This window comes from Lycorma delicatula, chromosome 1, assembly GCF_047948215.1.
Source record: "Lycorma delicatula isolate Av1 chromosome 1, ASM4794821v1, whole genome shotgun sequence".
Lineage (NCBI taxonomy): Eukaryota > Metazoa > Arthropoda > Insecta > Hemiptera > Fulgoridae > Lycorma > Lycorma delicatula.
Window position 1 is genome coordinate 263220902 of NC_134455.1, and position 24594 is coordinate 263245495.

Consider the following 24594-nt stretch of genomic DNA (forward strand, 5'->3'; position numbering starts at 1 on the left):
TCTTACCGTCCTCTGACACTCTTGCCTGTTGTAGGTAAGGTTTTTGAGAAGGTCCTGTACCTCTGTATCAATAGTAGGTTAACTTCTAACCATATGCTAATGGACGACCAGTATAGTTTCCACCCCACGTAGGGCAATGAGGATGCACTTCTTAGGGTTATGGATTTGGCTTCAGCCAGCAAGTGAAAGTATGTACTCGGTGTCTTCTTGGACATATCCGGGGCGTATGCCTGGTTTTAGCAGCCTTGTTTTAGCTGCAGCAGCATGGTTGCATGCTAGATGAGATTAGAACTCTCTTGAGCTACTTCAGCAACAAAACTGTCGTATTTCCTGATGGCAGTTCAGAGGTAGGAAAGACCCTGTCTAAAGGTTGCCCACAGGGCAGTGTTTTAGGTCCACTCATTTGGGTCATTGAGTTCGATTCTCTCATGTGATTGCAGATGCCCAGAGGTTGTTGTATTGTGGCTTATGCCAACGATGGGCTGCTACTGGTCGAGGGCAATTTGCGTGCCGAGATTCAGCTCAGAGCGACACAAGGACGTAAGGTGCTAATGTTGTGGAGTCTTCAACATAAGATGGTTTTCAGTGCGGAGAAAACCACTATGATGTTTGAAGGGCTGCCTAGCTGCAACTTGCCACCTGCGTGTTGTGATGGACGACCTTCCAATTAGGTATGTCACCGTTCAGAAGTATCTGGGTTTATCCTTGACGAGAGGCTTTTCTTCAAGGAGCACCTCCAGTTTGTAGCGAGGAAGGCTATTGATGCTTTCTTTGGTGTTTGAAGTCATCCATCCCGATTGGGGGTTGAATTACCGCACCATGCGTATTCTTTACAAAGGTGTCTGTGAGGTCATAATGTTGTATGCTGCGCCTGTCTGGGCTCATCGAATACAATTCAAATGTTATAGGGACATTCTTTTACGAGCCCAGCGTCTTCTTTTGTTAGCTGTTGTCAGTGGCTACAGGATTATTTCGCGAGAGGCAGTCACTGTGATTGCTAGCATGAAACCCTTGGATATTTTGGCTATGGAGCGCAGCCAGTGGTATATCTCAAAGAAGGGAGGTCTTCTTATGTCAGGGCTTATGCGGGAAATTGAAGACCAAGGTTTTGACTCTTGGCAAGCTAGGTGGAACGATTCTTCTACTGGTCGATATACACATGGTATCTTTCCAAATGTTAGGGAGTTGCGTGCTATTAGTTGGGTTTCCCCCAATCAGCATTATCCCTCAATTTCTTTCAGGACATGGTGCTTTTAGGGATAGTTTGGCTAGGTTTAGGTTGGTTGACTCCGGCTTGTGTCCAGGATGTAGGGTCGATGACACAATGGACCATGTCCTATATGTCTGTCTGAGGTACGAAGCTGAGCGTACCAGAGTTAGTAGGGAACTTGAGAGAGTAAACTCCTTTGATCTGCGAGTCAACTGGAGGACTCGCAGAGAATGGAGGATTGTGGCTAGCTTCCTGAAATTCCTCGCCCAACGTAGAGCGGCTGAGGAAATTTAGCAGAGTAGGAACCCGGGTGGCTAGGGTCCTCCTGGTTTGATTGACCAAAGGTAGGCACTTCGGCAGCGAGCCACAGTTAGTTAATAAGAGGTGTCAATAACTGTTAAGCTGTCAGTGTAGTGGCGCTGCTCTGCCAGGTGGCATGGGATGTCATGCAGCCATGGCGTGTAGCGGCATTTTGACAAAGGCATTTTTGAATGAGTAAATGACACCATCAGCGGGACATGGCTGCACACCATGCAGCCATGGGGTGTAGAGTCATCTCAACAGCGGTTTATGGTAGTGAATGTCATGCGGGACTCTGTGATGGAGCTGAGTGGGAGCAGGCAATCAATCTGCCTCTCCTTGGTAGACCAGGCCGGAGTTCGTAATTAACCTAAGTCAGGGTTTTTATTAAAGTTGTGGTAACTTAAGAGTTGAGTTCACTAAATTTTGTTGTTGCGATCAACACTTTTGGTGGGAAGTTGTTTATTTACCTTGAATTACAAAACATTCATGAAATTGGTTCATTAATAAGTAGAACTAGGCGCGGGGTTTGTGCTTCCAAGAGTAGGCTTTTAGCTTAGTTGAGGGCTACGTGGCAGTATTAGGTATCTGTTGTCTTCTTTGGTAGACAAAGACTTTACTGGAGCGGAATTACTGATGTAGATGTCCCTTGGGGTATCTGCAAGTGGCATCTCACAAGGCCAGACTGAGCACTGTAGAATGTGATCAGTAGTTAGAGAGCAAGAAGATAACCTTTGCTAAAGCCACAACTGGCAAGGAACAGAGGGGGTGGTGTAGCGACCAGACACGCTATGAGGATGGATCTTCTCCTCTCGGGTGGAGGGGAGATCGAGATGGTCAAAGTTGCTGAGTTTTCAGTACAGTCAGTGCAGGCCGTTAAATATCTGGGCATTTGGCTTGACCAGCAGAGGTCCTTTGCTGCTCACGCATGGAGACTTGATACAAGGCTTTACAGATGATGGGTGAAAAACTAGGGTAGGTTGCTTGGCAACACTGCAGGATCATGTGTCCCACAATGGAGGCTGTATGTACATGTGATAAATTTGGTTTTGACATATGGCATCCTGGTGTGGGGCAGGGCTTTAGCTAAAGTCTGAAATTGGTGTCTTTTAGAAGGAGTGCAATGGGGAATTGCACTCAGAATAGTGTCGTCATATTCGTCTGTGTCCAACAAGATCACACTGCTACAACTGGCCGGTTTACGTAGAAGGATCTGGGATGGAGTGCGATGGGATGTTACACGGGAAGAAATGATGGGACACATTTGATAAGGGGTGCTGGATGCAGAGACTAATCACAGAGATCAGACCGTGGGTCGAAAGGTGGTTTGGTGAGCTGAACTTTTGGCACGCTTAATTTCTAACCAGCCACGGGGTGTTCTGCACTTATTTGTTTGGAAAGAGGAGGAGGATGGATGACCTGAAATGCCCTTACTGTAGGGAGCCTGTTGATCCAGAACATGTCATCTTTCACTGCTGCAGGTGGGAGGAGAACAGGCTAATCTGCATGGCTGTTACGGGACAAATCGATTTCAATAATGTTATACGCTACATGGTGACTAACACCTACAACTTTACTACAGTCTCAGGGTTTATAACCTTAGTTCTGAGACAGAAAGATCGGGTGGCGAGGGGGTGATGGACAGCCTCCTGCAGAGTCGTTCATCCGGGCTTGCCTGAGTGGTTGACGATGATGAGGCATGGGGACTCTGTCACCCTCCTGCTGTACCGTTAAGACCAAGACCAAGACCTGGTTGGGTCCCTCTTAGGCAGCCTGATTAGAAACAGGCAGTTAAGACCAAGTCCCGGCTTCTAGGTGGGAGGGGGGCAGGGGACAGAGAAGCTGGGCTAGGCAATCTCACTCTGGAGGTAGAGGCAGGGCACAGCAGAAAGATCCAACTGGCGAGCCGGGCTGTCATGCTTGAAGCCATCTCCTGGGACTGTTTTGCTTAATTGCAGGTCTGGCCCAGAGGGGCGTTGGAAAAAAAAATTGTTACAATTTTTACTTTAAAATAGTGGTTTTAAATAGTTTCAGTGTAGATAATTATTATCACTGACAAAAATTAGAAATTGACTGATAGAATTTTGATATAGAAATTGAATTTCATGGATAGAAATTTATCACTGACTGAAATTCAATTTTGCATAAACTGAATGTCACCATCTAATATGTTGTTGTCAAAATCAGGCTGATTGATGTCATCACCATATATATGCAAACTTTACTTGAGGTAAAGCTAGGTCAGATAGTATCAAACACAAAATTTCATCAATTTTGTCACAGAAATTATCTCAACATAAAATTTGTGATTAAACGAATAATTAATTTCTAATAACAATGATATTTTCTATTTTTCTAGTAGTTTTATTGAGTCTGATTCAACTAACTGCTGTCCTGCAAATAAGATTTGCCAGTGCTTTACCATTAATCCTCTAACTACTGATTTAAGTGAGCAATTGATGTGTAATAAAAGAGGTGAAACTCCCTACTACTTTATCAATTTTCTTATTAATTCTTGAATTTTAACACAAGAAGACTGAATAATATTTTGTTGAATTAAGAATCTTTGCTTCTAAAAAAAACACAAAAATGGAAGAATATCATCTGGTCTAAAAGACTAACTATTTGAAAAATGGACTTAACATTGGGTACTTTTTCTTCTTCAACAACTGTAAGGTTTATAAATTACTTTTAAGTAATTTCTACAAGAGTAAATTCAGAATAGAAACTGCATTTTTAACAAACAATGTTTTATGAATTAGCAATGATGAGCTAGCTATGTAACTCCTAAACCCATTCATTCTTCATCTTTTGTTGTGCAGAGTATAACAATGTTTCCTTAATAAAATAGGACAATGATTTTTATTCCTAACTACATATACCAGTAATAAGTGTTCTTAAAATATAAACAAGTTCAACCCTAAAACTCAGAATCAGTAACCAATATAAAGTTACGTTAAAATAACACTGAGATCTGAATTTTTACAAAGTTTTATAACATGAAAATTTAGTTTAAAAATTGCACTTACAGGCTGTATTGAAGCTTTTATTCGCAACATGTGCAACAACTGTCGAAACCTTTGTTCACTATTTTTCTGAGCATGAAACTCTGTAAGGCCTGTTTCTGTAACATTGCTATCACAAAGAAATACCCTTAACTGCAAGTGTTTCCAGTCACGAACCTGTAAAATTTAGTGAAGCTAATTTTAATACATTACAGTAAATTAATTAAATCAATAAATTATAAATCTACAATATTTACTGAATATATTTCTTCCACATCAGCTGAAATAGTGCTTAACAACAAAATATCAGATGTAAGAAACTTGCTGTTTACAATAACAGCAAATTACATTCTACAGATGATGGTTCTCAACCATCATCACTAGGATTTGTCTATTAAAACAGAGTAACAATTGATAATAAACAAAATATCTTTCACAAGTATGGTTCAAAAAAGTGTTTTCTACTCAATGAAATACAAGCTGTTGAAATCAATATCGCAAATTTAAAAAAAAATGCTCATCTGAAATATACACCATTGCTATACTACATATATTACACCACAATATACGACCACCACTATAAATATATAAAATAAAATAAAAATAATAACAAAAAGAAACATAAAAATATGTTCTTTTCGCACATATTTTTTATGTTTCTACTTATTATTTTTAAAATAAATCTATTATTATTTTTAAAATAAATCTAAAAGTGTAAATATAATCAAACCAAACTTAACCTAGGCTCACTAGTCAAGGTTAGCGAACATAGGTTAAGCTTAGTTTAATTTATTATCGCATATATTTTTATGTTACTACTTGTTATTACTTTTCTTTTATCAAACTCATACAAAATTAAGATATTTTTATTTTATTTTATATATTTATAGTGGTGGTAATATAACCCGTGAGACTCAAGCACTCTTACTATTTATTAATATTTTTTTTAAATTCTGTTAATCCCATTATAATTGTTTTACACACTGACACTTCTGTTCAGTTCATGTTTCTTGGGAAATATTCAAAACAAAAAAGTGTACATGTATTTCTTTAAAATCTGATAATGGTTCCTTTATCAATGATTGAAAAGAATTATCAATCAATATATTGTATTTACTTGTGAAATTACACACTTTTGACCAACATTTTTTTATCTAAAGGTAGGTGTGCGATTTATGCAAGGAAACGAGTTTACATAGGTTTACAATGAAACTAAAATGTGACATCAGTGAGAAAACAATATTTATTTGACTGAATATTTAAAAAAAATATTGTTTAAAAATTCAGGTGCATGATTATGGGAGTAAATACGGTATTACTGGATATTGATTGATAATAATGAGAAAAAAGGAAAGATAAAAGTAAATAAAGGGATTAAGAAATACAAGTTCTGGAGTAAGAACATACTGGTTTATGCAGATAGCCATATTCAATACTTGAGTTAAATACTTTAATTTTTGAAAATTTTCTACTGTTCAATATTTAAACATATTTCATTAAATATATACTGAGACAATCAAGAAACAGAGAGAAAACGATCAGCAAAGGATCTGGGTAAGACGGAAAAGCGCATATTTTACAATACTAAAGGTGTCATGTCAACTGAAATGACTCAGACAGTATCATAATGGAAATTGAAGGCTGTGAAGTAAAATAAGATGCCAATGGTCTAAGTCATACAAAAAGTTAAACAGACAATAGGATCAACTTTCGATATACTTACACTGCATGCTGTTGTAATTTATTGATAGGAATAATCTTAGCAGTTGATGAGACTCGAATAAATTAAAAACTTAAAGAAAAAAAGCTTTTATCAGCTATGAGTGAACAGTTGCATGTGTGGGAAATGTACTTCTGCCAATAGGTGTTGAAAGCTCATAGCTGGGAAACTAAATAAATCAAAGATTACTTACACAGTAGAAGTTGCTTATAATGAGACAGTTTGTAACAAGCAAAAATAAAATAATTGGTTGGCTTCCTTTATTATTAATGTACAGTTTAATGAACTAATGACAAAGTTAGAAGTCTGTTACATGCAGCAGATTATTTTCTATTGAAGAATAAATATGTTTCCCTAGTAATTAAAAATGTGAATGGTTTTAAAATACAGGTACAGAAATTAGATATTTTCCTCTTCACAATAAATGAAAGCATGTAATAAGAACAAAGCAGATGAAGTAGTAAGCCATGTACAGTTTTGTACTAGCAATTTCTGGATTCTGGGAAAATCTATTCCTTCACTATTATTAAGTTAATTGAGGAAGTATGGTGATGTGAAAGTTAAGTAATTTTACAGTAGAGTTCAGGTAGCTGATTCTTAAATGGGATTTGTTGCTGCTTTGTACAGTACACTCTTGTGTCTAATTCGGGCTAGTCAGTGTAATTTCTGCAAGTGTGTTGTGTCGAGCATTACAAGAAAAATTCTTTCTGTTTGTGACAAATTAAAAATAATTGAGGAACTATAAAATGGGCAATCTAATTCGGATGAATGTAAAATTCATGGGCTTTCTACTTCCACTGGCTTAACGAATTGGAAGAACTGTGATAAGTTAAGGGTAGTTTTAAAAAAAAATCTGTTTCAGGTAAAAAAGAAACTATGTGAAAAAATTATTTGGATAAAACTCTTATAATGTGTTTCAAAGTGAAGAGGAGTGAAACATGTTCTTATAAATGGACCCATTTTGAAAATTCAGACAGAAAAATCTGCGATCAACTAGGATAGGGTTTATTTATAGCGATTTATTTATACTGAACAGATTTAAAAAGACAGCAAATCGTTTTTGTAAAAATTAACAGAGAAAAATGTTTAATAGAATGCATCCAAAGGTAAGGCTTACTGTTCTTCTGTTTGAATATGAATGGAACTGAAAAAGGAAATCTGTTGGTTCACTGAAAAATCAAGAAACCTTTGATTAAGTAGTACTAGTCAATACAAAGGCACAGATGACTTTTACAGCTCTTCAAGCAGATTCATTATTGAGACTATGAACTGAGAAAAAACGAGAGAGAAATTTTACTGCTAGCTGTTAAGCACACCCAGTATTGCAAAACCTTAATAACATAAAAACTGTATTTTTGCCTCCAAACACTACTGCAAAGCTACAATTCATGGTTGTCCACTCTTTTCAAGTTTGTTTCAGACATTTACTGGTATTACAGTTACTTAAGTGCTCAGAAGAAAAAAAAGAATTTAATCCATATGTTTTGGATTCCATTAAATTAATCAACAGAGGATATTCCAACTACAATTCAAAATTGTTTAAAAAATCCAGTCCTGCTATACTTGTAACAAAAGAAGATTATGAGCCAGAATTAACCACTCCCAGAGAGGATTCAGATCATTGATTCCAAAAATGTATTCAGTGGATACAATGTGGATGATTATGTGCATGCTGACCATGAAGTGTTAATAAACAAAAGTCCAACAGATGAAGAAAAAGGTAATGAAGTGAAACACAGGCAAATCAGTGAAATTGAAAATAAAGATGACTGAGAATCCAGTCATTTCTGTTCATGAAATTCAAGATAATATAGAACTGCTTAAGAAATTTTGTGAAAGAAATAATGTTGGCGATAAGTTTAAAAAATGATTAAACAGTCTAAAAAATTGTTTTGATGATTTTAGGTATAAAAATAAAAAGCAAGCAACTATAGACAATTTTTTTAACTTAATTCTCTATAGAAAATTTGATCACTGTAAGGCTATGTATTGCATGTTCCAATCATTAAAGTGTGTTTAAGTACAGTATTTAAGTGTAAGTAATACAATATACAGTGTTTTATTTCAAAAATAACCTCCTCACCAATTTTACCTAAGTTTACAATTTTAAGCAGTATGATTTTAATTTTTGTTTTTAAGTTCAGAGAAATTCCTTATACAATGTTGCATTCTTTAATGTTAAGTAACAGTTATACAATTTGTGTTTAGAGGAGATTTTTTCTGGCATGGATAGCTCATTCATTTGTAATGAGCATCCAGGTATAATGAGCAAATACCACCAGCCCCTTGACTCTATAAACAACTTTCACAGTACTTCTTATCTTGAAATTATATTAATAATTTTTGTATTCTTTACCTCTTGAAGAATTCTTATTTCATATTTAAATTACTGATAATTAAATCAGATATATACCCTGAATTCCTGAAGTCTCAGTTAGAGCTACGAGCACAAGTCCAATAAAAGAAGCAGCTATCATGCTGGCTACTGGAAGGTAATATCATAACAGATGGAGCCAAGTCAGGAGCGCTGTCTTATTTGTCTATTGTAAAAATACACTCTGTAGCTATTCAATAAATCAATAGGGAAACTGGGTACAAACCAATCAATAAATTGGAAAACAAACACCTGGAAATATTACATAAAAGCATTTGTGAAGGTCAAACCCTTAACATTATATAGCCAGTTATAAGCTCATTTAGAGATTGTATATTTATTCACGAGTATATTTGTATATTTATATTTGCCTTCATGAGTTCAAATGGGCAAACAAAAGAAAGAACCTTAAAATTTACTATCTACTAATGGGTACTTATTTGAATGAGAACTTCACGTGATGAAAAATATACTGCTGTAATGTTAAACATGAGATCCTGGACAAGATAATGAATACCTCAATGGATAAGCCCTCTTAAATTCCTATTCAATACTGGTGGTCTAACCATAGGTTTCCAAATTGATAAATATCCTTCATCACACATACATTTTTTCCTTATTTTTGATTTCTTCTTTCCAATTAGGAGTTCTGTGGGGTAGTTCTTTGCTAGATTTTCCATTATTAGGATTTTAGATCATGATGATATTAGCCACAGTCTCAGGAATCTTGCACGAGATCTGTTGATGGATCAGTCCATATCCAGCGACCCGAACCCATAAATTATGTACTAAAAATAAAGAGTCAGCTTCTTCTTGTTGGATATAAGGGAAGAAGTACATTAAAAACCATCAGTAATGTTTAACTAACACTTGTCAAGCTGAAGAAAAAGTTACCACAGATAGGGAAGAAACATACCAATCCTGATTAACCTTTGTAAAAGCCTTAAGTGCGGCATAATTATAAAAAACAAAAGCATAGTATTTATCTTAATCCTTACAAATATATTTTATGAACATAACACACTGATAAACTATTAGAAAGGAAAAGTTCATGATTAAGATAAACATTTTGTGGGAGAAGCTACCACAGAGCCCCACTTCTCAATGTTCAGGAAAGAGTGCTTGCCATATGTTGTTTTACCAAAAAAAAAAAAAAAAAATTAATAAATCCTTAAGATTTCAGTCTGGTGCCCAGTATGTAACTATGGAGTTAATCTGCATGTTTCCATCTGTAGGAAAATTACAAAAGACCAATGAGAACAATGAAGAAAAGGAAGTATGATATTAATAAACTAACTTGGGATTGGGAATGTTTGTGTGTTTTTTTTGTATAAAAAATTGAGAACTTGGTTACCTTTTATGTATAATACATATGTAGGCAACTTTTGTATGATGGTTTTTATATTTGAATAAAATTTTATGTTTCTCAGAGTAATTTTTACATTTCTCTCTATAAACAAAAAATCATCCTACAACGGGTATTAATTAATTTGAGATAAGGTTGTTTATAATTAATGTATGTAATACTGTTCTGACATAAATGATAATTTACTGCAAATGGTCTTAATAACTAAAGGAAGAAGAGCTCTAAAATTCACACTTTTTGCTTTGCTGGCTTTATAAAAAGTGATAGCTGGTTGTAAGTATAAAAAGTCGCAGAAATATAGAAAAGAATGACTTTCTTATGACATATTCTGTTTTGGATGATAAATTAACCAGACCTGAAAGGATGAGGGGAGATATCCATGTTGCCTATCAGCATGACTTTTAGGTAAATTTCTAAGACACAGTAAAGCCTACCCTCTATTCTGCTATAGTTGAGAGTGTTTAAAGTCATTAAAAGTAAGTATTTTAACTATGTATTATAAAAATGCATAAATAAATAATTTTCAAACATCATAACATGCATTTTTTTAACACCACAGGTTCAATGAGAATTTATTGATTCATTGCAAAGGCCTTGGGAAGGATTTAGCATTTTAACAAAATTAAAGTTACATTCTCACACCATGTCTTCAGAACTTCAAAATTAATAAAAATATTAAATGATCTTTGTGTAAACCTACTTAAAAAACAAAACACCAAATAAAAATGAAAAACATTCAATAAATATCATTACCATATTAATAATGCATGCCAATTGAAGCATAAATAAACTGCTTATGTCAAATGGATCTTCAGGGTTAGGTTGGAAAAAATTGACTGGCCAAACATCAATGTATTTGTACTTGTCAGACCTTTAACAGACAAAACATTTAATTTAAAAGATTATAATATTAATTAAAATTAACTTTCAAAATTAAATAACATACATCTAAGAGATCCACAAATTTGCCAATATCTTACCTCATCATTGCTGTGCATGTTTTTTTCAAGACAATAAAATCTTTACTTTCAGACTGGAGAATTTACTTTGGGACAAGTGAGTAAAGATTTAAAATAAAGTATTCCAAGAATTAATGGTAATAATTAAAGTTTTAAGTTTTAACAATAGGTTAATTAATAATCCAAACACAAAGCTATGGTTAATAAAATAAATAACAGCACACTACAAGAGAAAGTGTTACTTTTAGATTTACAAGACATTTTTATATTATTTAGGAATTTGAGATATCTTGGCTCCCTTTCCATATTTATTATAATATTGGCATGCATCCTTCATAACAGTTGAAACATATCAGAAAGTAATATTATGAAATTACACAAAAACCTATTCACTTAAAAATTAAGGACAAACTTTCTTTAATGTAGCTATTTAACTCATTTGTGATTATTCTTCACTACTGTTTAGTGCAGTTTACTAGGTGAAGCAGTTCACCGTATATGAAGCATTATTGTATGCTATTATGAGTTTACTGCAACCATTGCTTTATTCAGTTATCTATTTCCTTTTTAGCAAAGTGAAACAAAAAATTTGGAAATTGCTACTGCATCCGTTGATGTTTATAAACATCAACGAATGTATAATTTATTAATTTATACATACACAAGTATGTATAATTTATTTTACTGAAATTAATCCTTTTAAGATTCATATTATTTCTCTGTACTGTCAAATAACATATCAATTCTATTATAAATAAACCACCAATTAAACAATATTGAGATAAGACATACCTCACCTTAATTTTTCATTTAAGTAATTTAATTCCCAGGTTCCCGCATCCTCAATAATAATTTAAATAATTCCATTACTGGATTATAAAAATACTAATACTTAAATAATGAAAATTGCGTATTAATTTACATGAAAAATTAACAAATTATGTGTAAAAAAATATATATTAAATCACGTAAATTAATATTCAAATTTCATTACTTTAATATTTTTATTATGCAATAATGTAATTATTTCAATCATGACTGAGGATGTGGGATCCCTTCAAAGTATTTTCAAGAAAAATTTAGGTAAGATATCTTATCTCAATAATTTATACTAAGTGGTTTAATTAATAAAATTTATATATATATACACAACTTTTTTGTCTGCTCTACTGGACGCAAATCTTAACAAATTTTGATGAAACTTAGTAGGATGATGTAAACCTATTGAGAGTAGAGACCTATTGATTTTCAGGTGAACTGGTTTACAGGAACTGGAGTTAAATGTAAAACAAAGAGCGTTTTGGGTACACTTTCAGCTTTTTAGTGGATTTCCAAAAAATTTGTAGAAATTTCTACTGTGCCCAGTTAGATTTTCTAAGGGGGTATCAGGGGGACCAACTTTTTCTTACACCCAGGCTTTTTGAATTTTTTTTGTTCATTTATTGCCTAAATTACAGGATTAAAGTTTTGTTTTTTAAAAAAAGGATAAAACTCATCATATATTATTATGTTGCACTAATTTTTAATTATATTTTATAAAAATTAAAAATTTTAAGAAATTTGTAGAAAAAAAAAGATTGTGTAATTAAATTTCTTACTTAATAAATAAAATAAATCTTATGTATGTTATTTCTTATTTAACTCGATCAATTAAGTTGTTCCAGAATATTTATTCAAGTAAATATTATTTAAAAGTAATAGAAGAAATTGAGATTGAAAGAATCACATGAATTTGTAGATCAGAAATGCTGGAAAGTTTCCTCTTTCAATAACAGCTTTAATAGCAAATGATACTATTGCATGGCAGAGAGGGCTGTATAAATGAGCTTTGTTTATTGCTAGCTGTGAGGTATGAGTTTTTTTGCATATGCTTTTTAGCAGATTTCTAAAGAATTTATAGAAATCACTATATGCCTGGTCAAATTTTCTAATGGGGTGTTGGGGGAGCTTGTACATCAAATCACATTTGGGTTATACTGAAAGCAGTATTATTTAAAAGAACTCATTACATGAGTTTTTTATTCTAACCTTTCTACAAGTACTTTACTTTAAATTTTTTTTTAATTTATTTTTTCTGTATTATCTTAACCATTATCAAACTAGAAAGCTCACACCCTTAATTAAAACGAATAAAATAAAATGCTATTTCAGTAATTTTTAATAAAATGACAAACTAATATAAAAAAAATATTAATGCCATTTTTGTATCCAGCACTAATAGTAATACATGTTACATTATAATCCAATGAAATAATGCTAGAAAATAATAGATTATTTCTAAAATTTTTTTCAGAATACAAATAAGATACAGAATCGCTTACGTAACAGGAATAAGCTATGTCACAGTGTTATTAAGCTAGTGTATTCAAAAATATTTATTTTCTTCCATTATTCCATCAAACTGTAAAATAAAGGACTATTTTTGTTCCTGTTTAGCAGTGGGCTGTTGTTTATTCATCAGTGGTTTGGGGCTATGTAGGATAAATAGGCTGCTGTCCAACACATATAAAAAGATAAGGATTATAAACTTTTTCTTTCTCAAGTTTCTACAGTTACTTCATCCAACAGTTATACATCCTGTCTAGAATAAAGGTATTCTAAAGGGAGCAGTACCTTCTTAGTTTTCTCAATGAGAAACAGCAAGAGAAAAATTATAAATTAAAAAATAAAATATTAGCAGGAAACGGGAATAACTTTACAACACTGTTACTACAGTAGCAAACTTCTATTCATTACAATCTCTCATTCTTTCTGAACATAATTTATACTGAAGTAAAATATCTTTCTTCAATCTCGATAATTGAACAAATACACAAATGGTGGCAATTGTCAAATAATTTGCCATCTTGGTTTAAATTATTCCAAGTATTATTTTATTCGCTGGTTCATTGAAATTAATTAAAGTCTTTGTTTTGATTATATTCCAAATTATTTTTATTAGAATATTTAAACTTATGCTTCATATATGTAACATTATAAATTAATTATATATGACTGTTAAATGCATATTGATTCTCTAATGGCTGATACTAAACTGCTACTCTAATGGGAACCAGTGTAAGTAAAGCTTTGTGTTTAGCATGGAGGGAGCTGAGAGCAACCATCTGAAGGACTTTTAAAATTCCTTCTTTGAATAAAATTTAAAGTTCTTCAATATATTACAATTCTGCCATTAAAATAAATAATGTACAATAAAATTTAAAGAACATGAAATGAAATCTGAGTCTTAACATAAATCATGATTTTTTTTAGTTTAACATTGTAAATGAAACTATTACAAACTATAACATAAATCATATGATTTTTGCAATTACAATAAGTTACATACATGATACAATAATAATAATGAAGCATTTCAACAGAATAACAAACAAGTTTAACTATAAATAAATGGACTGTAATATAATCAAATTGTTAATATTTATGATTAGTTGAAATGGTAATTATATTCACTGTGATATAATATTAACAGTACTCATATAAATGTATAATAAATTAATTAAAAGCTCATAGTAAATATATCCTGTAAGTAGTATTTAGATTAATAATAATCAGAAATTTCTAAATAAACAATAATAACTGAATAATTTAATCTATAACCGTTTGAAATTACATTCACATTAATTTAAAATAATAAATAATCTAGGAATCCTAATTCTGAAAATCAATCAATTATTACTGGGGTCTTATTGCACCTAAATATATATATATATATATATATATATATATATATAAATATATATATATATATATAATGTACAATACAAATGTAAAATCATAATTAAATTAATACAAATATGTAAATTAGGCTATAAATATTAAAACAATACTAATGGACATGTTAACAGTCATATTATAAGAATATAATCAAAGGAAATTACTAGAACAATAGTATGAAAATAATTAAATCAATAAAAAGTATTACTTAAAAATATTATTTAAATCAATCATTTGTGATTGGTAACAGACATAACTTTTGCACAGGTCTCCTTAATGGACCATTAACTGTATGTAAATCAACAACTCTTACTAAGGTGTGAGAACCCCAGTAAACATGGGTGATAATTCCATGTTTCTAATGCACGGATGAAGAATTTTCATTGGTAACTAATACTAAATTTCCAACAAAAAGATTACAGGAAGGAAAACACCATTTATTGCATTGCTGTAAATAATGTAAATAGTACTTAGACCATCGTCTCCAGATAGATTGTATAAATTTTTGGAGTAACTGCAAATGGCCTAAGTGATTAATTTTTTGGTAATTGGGTTCATGCATGGTGCATATGAAATTTAATGCTTTTGATTGCGCTTTCCCTTAAACCACCAAAATGGGGTGAAGAAGGAGGAATAAATGACCAGGTTATACCCTGTGTAGATGAAAATGTTTGGATATCTGATTTTAGTTTTTCTGAACTTAAAAATTGATACAATATAAAGTATATTTTTGGCAGAACGGAACTTGGAATTATTATCAGAAAAGACTTTAGTGGGAATACCCCTACATGATATAAATCTTTTAAATGCTGCAATAAACGACTGTGAAGTCAGATCAGAAACTAATTCTAAACGAATAGCTTTTGTAGTGAAACATATGAAAAGTGCTATATAAGATTTACTTAAGGTCTTAGACCTCTGCCCATCATGACAAATCATAATTGGACTGCTATAGTCCACTGTGCATGTAGAGAATGGTTGGGAAGGAATAACTCTGGAAGGTGGTAACTGACCAAGCTTTTGTACTTGACTTTTTGCATTTTATATAAAGGATATCATACATTTACGAATGATATAAGGAATCATTTTCTTACCATTAATAATACAAGTTATGCAATAATTTATGCTCACTTTTGAATTAAAAACAGCGTATACAACAAACAATAAAATACATAAATAATCAAGAACCTTCTATTAAAATAAATCAAAATAATAATTATAATTTAGAAAAACAAGGAGTATATAGTCTTAATTGCGAAAATTGTGACTTAAAATATATTGGAATGACAAATTGTTCATTTGCCATTAGAATTAAAGAACATATTAATTATATTATTAAAATAATAAGGAAAAATTTAATTTCGCTAACACATTTTAGAAACTGGACACAATTATAACCCTAATGTATGTATTTAATCATTGAATTGCATAATTTTTTTACATATATTGCAAGTATATTTTATTATACTTACTAATATGCATATCTAATTCATGTCCAATTTTAAATGTCTTATTACAAAAATTATAAATATATTTTTGACTGAATATATTGTAAGTGTACATCATTTCTGAATTATGTTTTTTAAATTTGTAAATAAAAATGGTTTACAGAGCTTCTCTTACGACAGTAATACTTATGTAACTGTTTACCAGAAAGAGATTTCTTTGTACAAAATTTGCAACGATAGATATATTTAGCAAGACATACTGTAATGTGCTGGCTTAATCCAATTCTATTATCAAATATTTTTTTATAATGCATACACTTGTATTCTTTTTTATCTTCTTTCTGTCATGTTCACACTCTTTGTATCTTACATAATCATTTTTCTTTTTTTATGTCCTCCTAGTACCTAAATCTTAATCTGAACTACTTGAGCTAGGTTCGGTAGATTTACTTCTATCCATATCTGAAACAGAATCTACATTGCTACTACTCTGACAAGAAGATGATGATGACAAATCCAATTTTGGTTTTTTTACTTTGCTATATTCACTATTTCCAGTTAAATCAATATTACTAAAAAATTTTTTATTCTTTTTTATATCGTTATTATTATTATTTTTACTGTGAAATACCAACATTTCTATTTTTATCACTACTACATGACAGTTTTGAATTCTTCAATTCGTTTTCTTTACGCAATTTCTTCAGATTAATTTCACTAACAATTGTTTTCACCAAATTATTAACATTAATTTTCTTTAAGTGAATCCTTAACTACCTAAATACATCTTTATTTATATTATTAATTACATTTAACTATTCTAATTTATTCAATTCTTGACTTGACTTTTTTACATTAACAAAAGAATCACCTACTTAATGTTATTATCTTTGTGTGTTAACAAGACAAATTTGCCTTGATTATTTTGGGTAGTATTGAATTGAAAATGTACACACGGAGAGGTTTCATTAACTGAAGCATCAGTATTAATTTATTCAATTTTCCAGAAATTCTCAAGTGTAGTTGAGAAATTTCTATGAGTGTTATGAGCAAGAATTGTTGCCCTTAATGTTATTAGGAAGGCGACTGACCACTAAGTATATATCCTAATTTAGTTTACTGAATAATAGGATATCTGGAATTTCAAATGAATTTCCCAGGCTAGATAAGATTCAAATAGAATTAAGATCCAATCATTATGTCAATGTTATTTTCTATGTTGAACTTGGAATCTGCTAGAAATATATTACGAAGATTAATTAAGAGTAGTAATGTCAAATGTGGTTCAGGAAGGTTGTCTGATATATCAATTTTTTTTTTTTTGTCTTCAGTCATTTGACTGGTTTGATGCAGCTCTCAAAGATTCCCTATCTAGTTCTAGTCGTTTCATTTCATTATACCCCCTACATCCTACATCCCTAACAATTTGTTTTACATATTCCAAGCGTGGCCTGCCTACACAATTTTTTCCTTCTGTTTGTCCTTCCAATATTAAAGCGACTATTCCAGGATGCCTTAGTATGTAGCCTATAAGTCTGTCTCTTCTTTTAACTATATTTTTCCAAATGCTTTTTTCTTCATCTATTTGCCGCAATACCTCTTCATTTGTCACTTTATCCACCCATCTGATTTTTAACATTCTCCTATAGCACCACATTTCAAAAGGTTCTAATCTTTTCTTCTCAGATACTCCAATTGTCCACACTTCACTTCCATATAAAGCGACACTCCAAACATATACTTTCAAAAATTTTTTCCCGACATTTAAATTAATTTTTGATATAAACAAATTATATTTCTGATTGAAGGCTCGTTCGCTTGTGCTATTCGGCATTTTATATCGCTCCTGCTTCGTCCATCTTTAATAATTCTACTTCCCAAATAACAAAATTCTTCTACCTCCATAATCTTTTCTCCTCCTATTTTCACATTCATTGGTCCATCTTGGTTATTTCTAATACAATTCATTACTTTTGTTTTGTATTTGTTTATTTTCATGCGATAGTTCTTGCGTAGGACTTCATCTATGCCATTCATTGTTTCTTCTAAATCCTTTTTACTCTCGGCTAGAATTACTATATCATCAGCAAATCGTAGCATCTTTATCTTTTCACCTTGTACTGTTACTCTGAATCTAAATTATTCTTTAACATCATTAACTGCTAGTTCCATGTAAAGATAAAAAAGTAACGGGGATAGGGAACATTCTTGTCGGACTCCCTTTCTTATTACGGCTTCTTTCTTATGTTCTTCGATTATTACTGTTGCTGTTTGGTTCCTGTACATGCTAGCAATTGTTCTTCTATCTCTGTATTTGAACCCTAATTTTTTTAAATTCTGAACATTTTATTTCAGTCTACGTTATTGAATGCCTTTTCTAGGTCTATAAACGCCAAGTATGTTGGTTTGTTTTTCTTTAATCTTTCTTCTACTATTAATCTGAGGCCTAAAATTGCTTACCTTGTCCCTATACTTTTCCTGAAACCAAATTGGTCTTCTCCTAACACTTCTTCCACTCTCCTCTCAATTCTTCTGTATAGAATTCTAGTTAAGATTTTTTATGCATGACTCAAACTAATTATTCTGTATTCTTCACATTTATCTGCCCCTGCTTTCTTTGGTATCATGACTATAATACTTTTTTTGAAGTCTGACGGAACTTCCCCTTTTTCATAAATATTACACACCAGCTTGTATAATCTATCAATCGCTTCCTCACGTGTACTGCGCAGTAATTTTACAGGTATTCCGTCTATTCCAGAAGCCTTTCTGCCATTTAAATCTTTTAATGCTGTCTTAAATTCAGATCTCAGTATTGTTTCTCCCATTTCATCCTCCTTAACTTCCTCTTCTTCCTCTATAACACCATTTTCTAATTCATTTCCTCCGTATAACTCTTCAATATATTCCACCCATCTATCGACGTTACCTTTCGTATTACATATTGGTATACCATTTTTGTTTAACACATTATTAGATTTTAATTTATGTACCCGAAAATTTTCCTTAACTTTCCTGTATGCTCCGTCTATTTTACCAATGTTCATTTCTCTTTCCACTTCTGAACACTTTTGTTTAATATATCACATAAAGCAGTATATTGTACTTTGAATAAAAAGTTCTTATATCGAGTGTAATGTAGTGTAACACTGTATTTGGACTGAGATAATTAGTTATTTATGCCTGAAATGAAGAGATAATTTTTAATGACTTTAAGTCCTAATTTTTGAGGATATTTATATGTGCAAAAATTTTCCTGGCTACCAGAACCTAATAAGATTCTACATGAATGACAATACCCATAAATGTTGTTGGTGTTACATATGGCTGTTGATAAAAGTGTATTTTCGTTTGACTATTAAATGAACAATAGGCATTACTTTCAGGCTTATTGCTATCTAAATTGAGTGTATAATGTTTTTTCGTTCAAATCATATAGATTTTTTGAGTAACACTCATTAATAGAATGGCCTTTATTTAAACAAATAAAACAACAATTATTATGCCCCAAAAAGTCTGTGTTCATTGATGAAAAAATTTAAGAATCTTTTACATTGTTGTAAATGATGGTTTGACTTACAAACAAACATTACTTAGAATTAAATTTTGAATAAAAACTGACATTATTTCCTTTATACTGCTTATTAGGACTGAAAATAAAGCATTTGGTTAAAGATTTAGTTGAATTATTATAACCCTGTCCTTTGGTTTCCTTATCTCTTTTCACTTGCGTGTTTGAAGTGAATGCATTAATATTTTTGAGAAGTTGTCATCTCAAATTAAGAAATTTGATAAAATTTTTGAAGGTGGGAAATCTTTCATTTGACAATATTTCCTTCCATAATCCTTAAGTATTGTAATCCAATCTTGATGCTAGAAATTGGGATGACAATAAATTCATACTTGTTTACAGGAAGTTGCATTGCTTCAAGCAAATTCACATTTGAGGAGATTTCATTAATAAATTTAGGTAAAGTATCTACAGAATCTTCTTCTGTAATATTGTAGAATCTGATCTTAAAATGCACTCAGCATCATGAAATAAAATTATATATTTGTTGTCAAATTGTAACTTTAATAATTCTAGAGTAATAATATAATTTTTGTTAGTTATTGGCAGATCATAATAATAGCTAAGGCTTCATCCTTCTACGAAGAATGTAGATAGTGTAATTTTTAAATATTAGTTAAATCATCTTTATTATGCATTAAATCAATAAATATAATAAAATAGTGCTGCCATTCTAACATATTATTTCTAAATACAGGTATATTAATGGGTTGTAATTGTGTTTGTTTAAATATTGTATTTGAATTAATATTTTTATTAGATAATTTTTGATCATTATTCAATATTTAATAAAATTTTAAATTCCTCCTTTAATAAAATTTAAAGAGCATGGAATCAAACCTGAGTCTTAACAGCAATATTAACTTAAGATGTTTCAAATAGCATTTTATAATGATAGGGACAAACTAATAATTAGTTTCAGCTAGTAAACATTTTACCTTATTACACTATTTAATGGTCTTGCCCATTAAGAAAAAATGAAAAAAAGCACCAATTTTTCAAACTGCAATTATGCTGCTTAGCATCTGCCAAGCAACATGATTGTAGAGTGGTGAGGCAAGAATATGCAATGAATGAAAAGCTGGTGCACAGCTGGCAAAAAAATTTAAGATTACAATAAAATACTGTGTTTCTAGGCATCTCTCAAATGCTTAATCAAGTAAATTTCCTATTGTAAACAAAAGTTTTTTAAACAGTTGTAACATTTTAGGAACAATAACATTCCAATAGATGCACTACGTAAGTTATGAATTAAAGCTTATAAAGTATTTGGAAGGAAAAACTTCAATTCCAAGTCATAATAAGAAGCTTAGGTTTATGTAGTTGTGCAATTTATCTATGAGAACTAGACATAAAAACAATCTAGTTGATTATATTAAAAAAAAGAAAGAAAATCCAATTATTTCACAATTTAATTTTACACAGTGGCAAGAAATATGTTATTTATTTTTGTAAATTGTCAATGATGTCAGATCCCTAAATGTTTTGATATTTTGTAAGTAGTAAAAGATAAAAGGAACATTAATATAACTGTAAGAACTGATGACAAAAAATTACACTGCAACATAATGAGTACTCTAACAGCCAATTGAAATGAGTTGTCATTTTACGTTATCTGAAAAAATGGCAATACTAAGAGTTCAAATTAATCCATGGGAATCAACTTTTGTACAGGGAATCCTTGTTTTGGTACAACCAAATGGTAAAATGCAGTTATATCACACAGTGGATTGAGTGATATCATTTTACAATATAATCTGTGTTTATAGTTAAAGTATCTAGCCCTCCTCATTATGGATAGTTTCAGGGGTCACATAATAAAAGAATTGAAGACTTATTGGTAAAACCAATATAGAGGAAACAATTATCACCAGTGAACTAACATTAATTCTATAACTAGTTCTTAGTATTTATAAACCAAAAAAAAAAATCTACACTTTTTCCAAATGTACAGGTGGATTGTGATGGCAAGGCATGACAGTTAACACCTAGAGGAGAATTAAAATGCCTATCAGTTGAATAATGATTCACTAGGATGGTTAAGTTTGGTGAAACTTGTATTTTGAATGCACTGGATGCCTTTTGAAGATTGTGGGGAGAAAAAATTAACATAAATGGTATAGTGACATTGCATCAAAACTGAATGATACCAGCAATAAAAAGGGATTAACTTTGAACATGGATAACTAAATATTGTAATTTTGTAACATTATAACAAAATAACCAAAACTGAAAGATATGATAAAATAAATAACCAAAAAACTCTAAAAAATTTGTTTTACTCTTATTAGATGACAGAAATGGGTTCCAATTTATGTCAGACACACCTGAAGCACCAATATTTTATTTTTATTCAGCTTGTTTGAAGTACAGAATATGTAACTAATTTAAAGAAAATATTTATTATTACTTTATGAATGCAAGAAAATAGCTAAATAAATTAATCTTAAATAAGGAATTATGTTTTTTTTTTTACTAAACCTACTGCATAAGCAACCTGTTCAACTTTCAGACAACAGACACAAAGCTTTTTCTAGTAAAAAGTTGCTAACACATACATGGAGAAATAAAATATTCATAATGTAATGAAGTCACTGCTGTTTATGATAAAATGATGGAATTTTTACTGCTTATAAAGAAAAACTACTGCTTAAACTAATGTTAATTTTAAACAATCCTATAAAATGACTCATATTTTATAAAAGTGTCTGATTATAGAGAATGAAAGGTACTTAGAACTATGATGCACAGGTAAAACAATATTCTCATTTCACTGAAATTAAAAAATATAATAGTCTGTCTAGTCAAGTAGGATTTGAAATGTAGACTATGGCATCATTAACAGAGAAGGGAGATGTACTATTTGATTAGTTTAAATAATGCTATCTGCCAGTAGTTTGGCAGATTTATAACTCAGATGTTACAGAATGTTACATATAAATAGGCAAACTGTCCAAACTTGATGAAGGCATAACAATAGGCATTGTAAAATGATCATCCACCTTGTCAGATCGACAGTTCCTACCTACCAACAAAACGACCATCCATTTTATGCTAAGGACTGGCCTCATGTGATTTAAACTAGCCTTAACAAATCAGAATAAACACTAAAATGAGCCCAGTTTGAGACCATAAATGAACTTCATACTAACTGAAGTTTGTATTAATTTACGTGAAAAAACTATTTGGAGAGATATTTCTAGAACTGATCAAAGCAACGAAATTGCTGTAAATCCAGAACTGAACAGTAATAAGACATAAATTTAACAAACAATTTTGTTTTATTTAATCAGCCTTTCAAATTCATCTAAGTACCTTGTAAAATTATATTTTTAGATCTTTATATGCATGGGCATCATTGTTTTGTTATTAGCAGTATGTTATAATCAACTAAAAAATAATACTGAATTCATAAATTTCTTACATATATGTACACTTACTTCATAATCAAATCTTTATTAAGACTGTTAAAGTGTCTACAAACACATATGTTCTTCTTCATCCGTATAATATCAGAAATCAAAGAGACAAATTCGACTCCATTAAGCTGTTTATCATCCACTGACCTCCTCAATGGAAAAACATCATCCCCATCCATTACTTGGAATCTATTGGTCTTGTAGAGCGAATCTACACTGTAAAAAAAATCTTTTATCATACATCAATACTGATTTAAAAAGTGTCATTACTTTAATATTCATAATAAAACAATTTATAATAACTTAGGAAAAATGTGAGTGTAATTACTAATTTCCATTTAGTAAGTTTTAATGAGAATGATAAATATAAAGTAAACTATCACTTTAACACCAGGTTCTCGTCAACCTAAATAACAGCATACGTTGTCTTGAATGAGTTTTCTTCTATAATAACTACATAAAATAATTTCTCAAAAAATATTTTAGTTTGTGTTTCATTATAATTACTTTAACTGAAATAAGAAAATATATTATTTTGTCCTGTTTTCTTAAATCGTAAATCATTAATTTATATTAAATATAGCTGGTTGGGTTATACATGTCCTACTTAGCTAGGGACTATGAGCTTCTTGGGATCAACACCAACTTAACATAGCTATAAAAGTCTATCCAAGCTTTTCTGAGACAAAGTGTGCTTAAAAGGGGGAAGTTAAATTAAAATTTTTAATTTTTATTATCACTTGCTAATTACCTTTAAAGAATTTTGAGACCAAAATGAAAATGCAACCCTGATTATGTGCACAGTATTCTAACATTTCAGCAAACACCATACTCTCCCATCCTATTTCCAGAATTTATAAGTGTAAGAAGTGTCATCCTAATTAAGTCAATGATTTGGATTGTATGAAGTCCACACAAACACACATATGAGGTGTGGCTGTTAAATAATAAGACTAATGCTGTAAAATATTTTATTTTTAATTTATACATATTTAGTTATTATCCCCTTCAATCCCTACAACGCTCCATGCAAATTTTCCTTTGTTTTTGAAATACTGCTGGAAGTCTTGTATGAATTCAACAATTTGAATTGTTTTTTCTTATTTTTTCACAGAGTTGAGCAAGGACCTCAAGATAGTAATGCTGATAAATAGTTTGATCTTCAGGAACCCAGTGAAGGTACACAATCCCATGAATATCTTAAAAACAATCATCGCTTTGAAGTTGGGGCCTTCCAATACATGAATTGACACTTAGTTTCTGGATCATAAATGAAAAACCAAGATTCATCACATGTTACCCTTTCCAAGAAGTTTGGGTCATTTTCAATGGCATTCAAAGTGTCAGAACAAACATTTTCAAAAGCTCTTTTTGTTTAATTGTGAGAATTTTAGGTAACATTTTCACGCACACTTTTTGCATGTTAAAATTATTACATAAAATTTGCCTTATGCAATCTTTGTCAATTCCTACAGTTTCAGCAATCACACGAATAGTTAACTGAC

General features: G+C 31.1%; 1 protein-coding gene across 2 annotated transcripts in view; it reads right to left on the reverse strand.

The window, feature by feature from the left end:
* Positions 1-24594, reverse strand: part of LOC142331070 (solute carrier family 12 member 9) — a 126595-nt gene that overhangs the window by 20981 nt on the left and 81020 nt on the right. For both annotated transcript variants that reach the window (XM_075376736.1, XM_075376727.1), the window contains 3 exons: positions 23111-23305; positions 10729-10846; positions 4540-4692 (listed from right to left, as the gene is read on the reverse strand). In XM_075376736.1, the coding sequence (XP_075232851.1) occupies positions 4540-4692; positions 10729-10846; positions 23111-23305 (466 nt within the window). The remainder of the gene's footprint in view (positions 1-4539; positions 4693-10728; positions 10847-23110; positions 23306-24594) is intronic.